This window comes from Sinohyriopsis cumingii, chromosome 17, assembly GCF_028554795.1.
Source record: "Sinohyriopsis cumingii isolate HCF-2022 chromosome 17, ASM2855479v2, whole genome shotgun sequence".
In the NCBI taxonomy this organism is placed as follows: domain Eukaryota; kingdom Metazoa; phylum Mollusca; class Bivalvia; order Unionida; family Unionidae; genus Sinohyriopsis; species Sinohyriopsis cumingii.
In genome coordinates this window covers 113297988-113308400 of record NC_142977.1, presented here as the reverse complement: position 1 = coordinate 113308400, position 10413 = coordinate 113297988, and the positions used below count along the sequence as shown (strand labels likewise).

The 10413-nt window shown below is 35.9% G+C and overlaps 1 protein-coding gene across 2 annotated transcripts in view; it reads right to left on the bottom strand.

Annotated features, from left to right (window-relative positions):
* Nucleotides 1-588: 588 nt before the first annotated feature.
* LOC149779686 (fibroblast growth factor receptor-like 1) overlaps nucleotides 589-10413 on the bottom strand; it is a 197535-nt gene continuing 187710 nt past the window's right edge. For both annotated transcript variants that reach the window (XM_089940531.1, XM_089940532.1), the window contains exon 15: nucleotides 589-2352. In XM_089940531.1, coding sequence (XP_089796657.1) covers nucleotides 2324-2352 — 29 coding nt within the window. In that variant the 3' untranslated portion in view covers nucleotides 589-2323. The remainder of the gene's footprint in view (nucleotides 2353-10413) is intronic.

Below are 10413 nucleotides of genomic sequence, written 5' to 3'. Positions count from 1 at the left end.
GTGGTGTGTGGGAAATAGTATGATTGTCTACGTAGTATGTGGGAAATAGTATGATTGACTGCGTGGTGTGTGGGAGATAGTATGATTGTCTACGTGGTGTGTGGGAAATAAAATACAAAGGCTATGGTCAAGACAGGTAAACTCGATCAACACAGATTCCCCATATATGTACCATTCAGTTTAACACCTGAACTATACGTAAAAAGTCCGAATATTACTCGCCTATCTGTGTTATTCAAACAAAACCTCGCTTAATTCTTCCAAACTGTACAGATATAGGAATAGATAGAATATAATTTAATACATAATTCTATATTTTTATGTTTCCCAGGAAGCAAACGTATTCATGACACAGATTCCAGGATTTTGTGAGGGAAGTTTTGATAATCCTCAATTTACGTATGCATTGTTCTCTTCCAAATAAATTATAACGTTGCAATACGCGCGCGCACTGAAAGTGTATTATCATTATTTTTTACTGACAACAAACTTCAAAATTATCATTACAAGAAACCATGTGACAAAACAGGAAGAATAAACAAACAAAAACAAACAAAAAGATAGGAAACAACAATAACGAGGGAGACATAAAGAGGTACACATTTTAATAATTTGTACTACAATAGGTTCAAACTATACCGGAATTTGTTTTAAATTTAGCAAAATTCATTCACCGAAACTGAAGCGACTTTAAAATACAAATTTCAGGCAGTGTTTTGCTAGATCTCGCAGGCTTGGAAATGGTTAACATAAAATAGAGTATATATGGGTTTGGCTGACCATGATTGGTTAATAATGTAAGTTATGTTTTAGAAAAAGAATCTTTTGAAAGCTTATCCTAGTTGAAAGTGACAAAAAACAGAGACATTGTTTTATTGATGGAATTTCTATCTTTTAACAGTCTTGAGTTTGGAACACTCATTACTAAAATTAACACCTGACTATTTGGTGCGGAATTGAAAGCTCCTGTTATGCACTTTGGTTTATATCGAAGCAATACATATATAAAATTTATGCAATTTACCATCTATAGAGTAATTACAGTAAGCAATGTGATATTTCATAATTGTATTTTGAAACATAATGATTCAGATATGATCACATAGGTCTCTCCCACCATGCTTAATGGTGATGACCTCTCATGACCTTATACCCCACTAATTTATTTCAGTGAATGTTTTGAAAGTTCATATTTTGCATTTTAATGGACTTATTTCTACCTTACTTTAGTTTTAAATTGTATGTCTTCTTGGAGGAATTTAGGTATGTTTTGTCATTTAAATCTCTTTTTCTGTAATAATACATGTACATATAGAATGTCATCTTGACCTTTGACTCAATAATTACATAATATGACAAGGCTGGTAATATATTTCAGCATTAAATTAAAGAGAAATAAATGATATTAAAAAAGATGATTCTTATTAGACAGCTTTTATTTTAATATTTTTCTGATTTTCTTAACTAAAGCTCAAATATTTAAATGCTGCCTGAAATGCACCATTGCTCTTTAGGTGAAAATTGACTTGCAATATAATTTAATATTCACTAATTAAATCTCTGACAAGCAGAACTATGCACATTGCTTACTTATGTATATAACTAATAGTCCTAGTGCTTTCAAGAACATCAAGGGTGGGTATAGGACACACGGTACTAATGATATGGAAAAATGGGAACCAGCCTGGAAATGGGTGAACATAAATTAGAGTATAGATGCATTTGGCTGACCAAGAGTGGTTATTAAGGTAAATTATGTTTCAGGAAAAGGAATCTTTGAGAGCTTCTCCTAGTTGTAAGTGAAACAAAATAGATACATTGTTTTATTGATGGAATTTCAATCATTTAACAGTCTTGAGTTTGAAACAATCATTACTAAAATTAGCACCTGACTCTTTGGTGCGGAATTGAAAGCAAGTGTTTCAAACACATGCAGGTCCAGAAAATGCCGCAGCTCATATCCTTTCCTCTACACAGAAGCTGACATCCAGGTTTCATCTATACTGATAAATATAGGTTTGATCATGAGCACTCATTTTTTTTTAAAGTTATTGACTTTTTAATATCATGGTGTTTGCATAGGTTTACTATAGGAACGGTGTTTGTACCGTGCGTTCTGTAACCTAGTCCACATCTGGTGTAGTTCCAAATTTAAATATACAAAACACACACACACACACACACATGTGTGGCAAAAGATTATAAGCCCACTGAAGGGAATGAAAAAGTACTACAAAACCGACATAAACAATAACCAGTGTGTATCTTAGGATTGGTGTCCGTTCATTTGTGTGACCTAATCTCATTCATCCAATAATTGCTTCTAAATGGACGTCATCTTCCCAACGTGATCTGAAAAATAAGATAACACCAAATAAAGTAATATGGTACAGTCAGGATGTAAATAGTATGAAGAACTGAAGTCTAATGAATATAAAACATCATAAATTAATTAATTAATTAAAACATTCATTCACTCATTCATTCACGCGTCAGCATTGTACCAGGCTAGTACGGCGTTTGAACTTTGGCATTTAGCCCACATGCAAATAGATTCAAATATACTTCCATGCATTGCGATATTTCGAACTCTGAACTCCTTTCCAGTACGTACATAATAGTGCAACTTTTCAAAAGACTGAAAATTTGATTTATTATGGGAAAATCATGGACCACAGTGTATAAACACGAATCCGTAAACATGCTGTCATCAGAGATTCAAGAATATTATTTCAGTCTTACCTGGCATTGGGTACGAGTATTTAAGCGATGGTTAGAAAGCAGAAATAAATAAGTGTAACATAAATTTAGCATATTTACACAATTTTATAAAACAGCAAAACTAACAATCGCATCACATAGATATAATGTCATCGCCATACTTTTCCATCGTGTAATGAGAACCTAGCACGAATGACAAAGATTACAGACCCACTGAAGGGGATGAAAAGTACTACAAGACCGACATGAACAATAACCATTGTGTATTTAAGGATTCGTGGCGGTTCATTTGTGTGATCTAAACTCATTGGTCCAATCAATTACTCTATAATGGACGCCATCTTCTGAACACGGGCTGAAATATTTGTTAATACGTTAGCCAAAACCCCAAAGAGAAGTCAAGTTGTACTACCATAGTGTAAATGGTGCGAACAACCAAAAGTCTGGTGAATTTAAGATATCAAAGGGCAGGCAGGAACTATTCATTTATTCATTCTTTCATTCATTCATTCACGTGACCAAACTGGCACCGCGTTTGAACTTAGGCATTTGACCCACGTGCGAATGGATGTGAATATACCTGCCTTCGTTGCGATAAAATAACTGAGTCAGGGATTAAAAGTGTACACAATTATGACGACGTTGGCTATGTGCCAATCGGAATATGGTTCAGATAGTACTAGGGAAGCAAAATTCAAGGGCTTTTACAGCACAAAACTGTCGTTTTGGGGGACTCTTAATGACATACTCATTATTCACCGTCTGAGTAGTATAATCTTGACCTCCAGGAAGGTAGCAAGCATAATTGTATATTTAAGTAACTGTTCAAGTTAAAAACATTCATGAAATAAGTGTTCAAGTGAACAAAGTTACTGAAACACATCTACAGAAGTAAACACAAGTCAACAAAAGATGACTGTTTTATTATTTGGTGCAACGTTTGTGGAAGAGCTCCCACTTGATGGGGTGTGGGTATAGTCAATGTTGCTTTAGGTGGGTAAAGTACAGTACAACCATTTGCATTCGACGACGACGGTTGGGGTAATTTGTTCACTCTTTACACCAAAATAAGTGTCAACTAAGCATAGGCATTAATATGCTTATGCTGCGCTTCTCGCTTTTGCCGTGGGATTTAAGTGCACTCTTTCCCATTTTGTAGATCGCTTTAGACTTGTCCTTCACCTCTCTAACCCATGGACACCCTGTTACATGCACATTTCCCAGAAGGCATACTTGACCGACTTTCAATGAAATGATTCCTTTTCGGTCGATTTATCATGGCCGCGTGACGTAATTCATCCCATATCATAACGAGGGTGCATATAAATTTCGAAAAGGACTTACCTTCTGTGAAAAGAACAGATGTTTGTACTAAAAGTTTCAATCAAGGTTTTTATTTTACAAATAAAATTATTTTGCGTAGTAACTCATTTTCTATAGAATTTATTTTGAATATGAAATGTTAAAAGTGGTCTTTTTGAGGGAACGCAGTGAAAGGGACACATTAGGTTTTCAATAGCGATATTAATCAATATTTCTATTTCACAAATGAAATAATTTTGTGTAGCAACTCATTTTACATGGCATTTAATATACAAATGGGTCCCTTTGCAAAACGGGACATGTTTCGCGGAAAGGACTAATCGTCTTCGAAAAAGACCCAGTAAGTTTTGATTCACACTTTCAATCTATATTTAAATTTCAAAAATGAAATTAATTTGTGTTGTGTACTCATATTTACATTGCATTTAATATTTATTTTTAAAATAAAGTGGAAAGGTAATAACGTGTCAGGGAGGAAGAAAGGGACGTGTGCATTTCAATGATAATGAAAGAAGTATATAAAAGTTCCCAGTACACACCTGGTAGAAAGAAAGGGAAAAAAATCACAGAATGAAACCGTTGAATTTTGAATTTAAATATAATTTACATGATGTAATAAAAGCAAACATTTGGAAGACTTAATGACTTTACAGTTGGTGGTTCAGTTAGAGTTATCTGCTCCTAAGGATAAAAGTGTAGTGATTGACTACCGACTCACTTGAAATGATATCACTTTTTATTCAAGCATACGGCACATCTTGCCAAATTATGAAATAAAATTCTATTTACTCTGTCCCTGAAACATTGCAGGACTTCAATAAATTAATGAAATTATTGTTAAACCTTGGAAGCCATGTTATGATTGTGTAACTTACCATCTGCATTCGTGTTATAACAAATCATGTTACGTACGGTCTCTCTCTCTCTCTCTCTCTCTCTCTCTCGATCGACATTTACTTACTAATGTGTGCATTCCAAAACAAACACAATAGATAGAATACATATGCAGAGGGTATGCATTCACGAGAAAAAAGAGCACTGGCGTTTATTCGGAATATCTATAAATGCATATTCATCCTCATTTCCACTGCTTTCACTTAACTATACTTCAGTTCTTCTTTCAGACCATTATTTACAGATTGCTTCTTTGCTATGTATTTTATATTTCTGTCTGTACTGATGAAATGTCCGTGGTACTCTCTCAGAGGAAATGTTTCAATATGCTTAACAAGTGGTCATGTTTCTCTGGAGGTATGCCATAAACGTCGGGCAGTTTTGTATGGAGGTACCCCATAAATGTCGGACGATTTTTAATGGAGGTATGCCATAAATTTCGGACAGTTTTGTATGGAGGTACGCCATAAATATCGGACAGTTTTGTATGTAGGTACGCCATAAACATCGAACGGTTTTTTTATGGAGGTACGCCATAAATTTCGGACAGTTTAGTATGTAGGTACGCCATAAATGTCGGACAGTTTTCTAACCAATATACTCTCCTCCTAAAGTGGTCTTTACTGGTGTTTTGAAGCGTTCAGCGTTTGACCTGTAAGGACATCCGTTTTGCTTGGTTGCGGTTCTATTGCAGTGAATTTATGTTTTTTTTTTTTTTTTTTTTTTTTTTTGTGCACCTGATTTTCTAAACAATATTTTTCTTGCCGTTTAACCACAATTAGTAATTTTCCGTTCGTTTCAGTATAGATGTTGGCGTTGCTGCATTAACAATGAGTTATAATGAAAATACTCTATGCACGAAGTACTTAAAAAAATTAATGTAATTTATATTTTCAATTTACTCTATGCATGAAGTACTTATAACATTAATGTCATTTCTATTATCAAAATAATTTTTGCATGAAGTACATACAAAATTAATGCAATATCTATTATCAAAATACTCTATGCACGAAGTACTTAAAAAAATTAATGTCATTTTTATTATCACAATACTATTTGCACGAATTACGTAAGAAAATTAATGTCATTTCTATTATCAAAATACTATTTGCACGAAGTACTTAAAAAATTAATGTAATTTCTATTATCAAAATTTCTCTATCATGAAATGCATGAGATACCAGGATGACAAATAAAACTATCTCAATATAGGTTACAATCAATGTGAAAAAATGTCCAGGGCAAATTTAAATTGCGGACAAAATGCATATTTTTCTGTGGACAGTCCATTTACTTAGTGGCAAATGTCCCCCAGATTATTTGGTTAGCTTGATGAATCTTCCTTCGGTGGCATCATCTAAACAATTTATAATGTTACCAGGAAAATCTGCAAACAGCAGAACACAGAGTTCATGTCAGTTTCGTCACAGACCCTATTTGAGATTACTGTAATAGTACATACAATACTGATTAAGCTAATACACAAAATAATTTCATTCGTGAAATAGAAATATTGATTGATTCTTTTAGTAAAAATGTACTGGGTCCTTTTCGTAGACGGCAAGTCCTTTTTTCGAAAATGACCTGTCCTTTCCGTAGACGGCAAGTCCTTTTCGCGAAAATGACCTGTCCTTTTCGTAGACGGCAAGTCCTTTTCTCAAAAATGACCTGTCCTTTTCGTACTTTAGACCCGTCATCAGGATGAGGCTCTACTGTACTGTAGTGCCCTATAATAATCGGGAATACTCATTAATGCTATTATAAAAGATTTTACAGACCACATCAATGTTTTTGTTGACCATCTATTTTAAAAAATGAAACAGTCACGCATTTCATCCATTTAATTAGATTTTTATCGGCTGTATGTCGGTCCCTACCAACTGATTAACGTTTTATTCAAAGCAGAAGTTTAGAAAAGAGCAATAAATAATTCAGATCGCGGATATAAACACAATAAATGAAAACATAGACTAGTAAATGTTTTGTCTGCCGTTTTCTCCGCTGTTTTGTTGTTGTTGTTGTTTTTGCTACTTTAACTGATTTCCATCGCAACTATCACTTCATTGACATTCAAGTACTTTTCAAAAAATTAATGAAGATTTACAAGGACTATTCAAGGACTAAAATTCCAGGACTTTTCATTTCAATGGTGTTTCGAGTCTGTGTTCTTAACATAAATAAAATAAAAGAGAGAAAGGCAACATGCTTTTTAAACTTCAACAAATAATTTATTTCTCTAGAATACAAATTGACAATGAGAAAAAAGAACTTACGGTATTGAGAATTAAGTCTCAGAATAATCCAAGAATTTTCAAGTTCTAGTAATTTAAAGCCCAGAATAAAATCAGTAGAAGTACAGAATAAAATTCAGTAGAAGTCCAGAATAAAATTCGGTAGAAGTCCACAATAAATGTTTAAAGTTTTGATGTGAGTAGTAAGTTGGGCCACTATACGTACAATGGAAATTAGCATTACGGAGACCCCTGGGCCACTATACGTACAATGGAAATTTAACATGGCGAAAAATCGTGGGTCAATATACGTACAAGGGGATTTAACATGGCGAAAAATCGTGGGTTAACACTGGACAACAAATTTTTACAAAAGTCATGTTACTGAAATAAAATTAGTCAATTCTTATCAATTTTTATGTGCTGAACACGAATATGACAGTCAAATTGCAAAATTGGCTCTAGTTTTTTTGTAATCTGCAAGAAATTAATGTTTACATAACGAAATGCATTCCAATAGTAAAAGGTCAACTGTAATAGCCTACCTATAAAAAATCAAGTCATTGACTACATCTTAGATTTCTTCGCCTGTCTCTTGTACAGCTGTTCGGGAGCATCTCTGAGGAGTGTCCAGCAGTAGTCAGCCAGCATTGTAGTGGACCATTTTCCCTGGTATCTTTGTTCCATTGTTGCGATATCTTGATGAAAACGTTCGCCGTGTTCATCACTAACAATACCACAGTTGCTAGGAAAGAAATCCAAATGGGAATGAAGGAAGTGAATCTTTAGAGACATATTGCAGCCAAGTTTCTTATACTTCATCAACATGTCTTCTACTAGTTCCTTATAGTTTTCTGCCCTAACATTTCCGAGGAAGTTTGTAGAAACTAGGCGAAAAGCATTCCATGCTTGTTTCGCGTCACCTTCCAGCAAGTTGTTGAACCGGTCATCTTTGAAAAGCTCTCGAATCTGAGGACCCACAAAAACTCCCTCTTTAATCTTTGCTTCGCTGAGTCGAGGGAATTTTTCATGCAGGTATCGGAATGCTGGCAAAGTCCGGTCAATGGCTTTCACGAAGTTCTTCATCAAACCTAGTTTGATGTGAAGGGGTGGTAGCAAGATTTTCTGAGCCTCAACCAGAGCTGGGTGTTGGATATTCTTCTCTCCAATGGCTACATTCTGCCTGTGAGTCCATTCCTTCCTCATGTAGTGCATTTCCCTTGCTCGGCTATCCCACTCGCATAAGAAACACATGTATTTTGTATATCCTTGCTGCAGTCCCATTAAAAGGGCAACTACCTTCAAATCACCACAGAGGTGCCAGCTGTACTTGTTATACTCAATGGAATTCAGTAGCTGCCTTAAGTTATCGTATGTCTCTTTCATGTGGACAGCATACGCTACTGGAATAGATGGAAGAATGTTTCCATTGTGCAAAAGCACAGCCTTGAGACTCAGTTTCGAAGAGTCCACAAATAGTCTCCATTCTTGTGGGTCATGAGTGATTTTTAAAGCATTCATGAGGCCCTCAATATCGGAACAGAATATCAGATTACTTTCCTTTCTGAAGAAAGGCTCCAATTGCTGGTGGCGCTTTCGATATGCAGTAATTGTGACATCTTCTTCTAGAAGATTCCATTGTTGGAGTCTTGATCCTAGCAATTCTGCCTTGTTCTTTGATAAGTCCAAATCACGAATCAGGTCATTTAGTTCTTCCTGTGTTATTCTGTGTGGGGTTGATGATGCACCACAGTGAAAATCTGGATCACTGCATGCTGATGGACCAGGAGAAGAACAGGTCGACTCACCTTTGTCTTCGTCAGATGAATCAAGAGAATATTCTGCTGGAGGTTCTGGAATAGGAAGTCCCTCACCATGTGGAACTGGTCTCAATGCAGACGGAATGTTTGGGTAGACTATTCTCGACTTCTTTCGCTTCGTTATTCCGCCGGAAAGAGGAGGAACCAAGCAGAAGTAACAGTCATTTAGGTGGTTGCTTGGCTCTCTCCACACCATTGGGACTGCAAACGGCATTGATGACCTTTTGCAATTCAACCACTGTGAAAGCTGTGTTGTACATGTAGCACAGCATATATGCGGAGCCCAAGGCTTGTCTTGGTCACCAACCTTGCATCCGAAGTAAAGATGATATGCCTTCTTCACTTGAGAATTGATACTTTTCTTCTGGTTGGCAAATGTCACTTCCCCACAAATATAGCAAAAATTGTCCGCGGTATTAACACACTTTCGAGGCATTACTGTTCTTTATTGTACGTAAATGGATAAAATAATAAGTTTTATGTAACAGTAGCTTGAACTGTCTCGCACAACGTCTAAAATATTTTAAATGCTGAACCTATCTGATTGGGCTTTATATAGTACACTGCTTACGTCAGCTTCAGCAGCCGCCTGGCATTAGTATAATAGGCCTACACATGTATAGTACACTGCTGACGTCAACTTACTTCAGCAGCCGCATGGCATTGGTATTGCATTGCATCAGAAAATGATGCAATCAACTGTGGATGATGTGAGCATGATGGTATTATGCAATGTTACATCATTATTCCGGATGTTGCTGCAGTCCTACTGGAGAAATTTACACAGTGAAACATAGAAAATGAGGTATATGAATATCTTCAAAACGAGAGCCAATACAAATTTTTCACGGTTATATTCGTGTTCGGCACACCAAAATACTACAGATTAGGGCCTTTTCAAGTCAGTAATGATTTCACTGTTGACCAGTGTAATATACGTACAAGGGGAATTAACATGGGAAAAAAATTGTGGGCCGATATACGTACAAGGGGAATTTAACATGGGGGAATAGAGTTTGGGGATTGTTTAGGGACAAAGGGGAATTGAATATGGGATTTTTTTAAAAAAAAATTTTTTTAAAAAAAGGGGTAGGCAATGGAAAGGCTATCTCTTTTCGAGAAATATGGCTGGCCCTGAAAAGGGCCTTTGGGTTTATGTTAATGTATTCATTAACATAAAGGGTACCGCATTGGTCTTCTTCTTGTCCTTAGGCTACGTCTCACTGTTGGTCAGTAAATCAGCACTCTTTTCAGGCATCCTTGTCTTTCAACGTAGATCCTACGTATCCACAGGCTGGTGTTTGTCCTGTGGACAACGGTCCACTTGGATCGGACATACATGAGCATGTCCGTCCGGAACATCATGGAAGACACAAGCGTAGAAGATTGCACATCGGTCCACATGTTGAAGCGACGAGAAC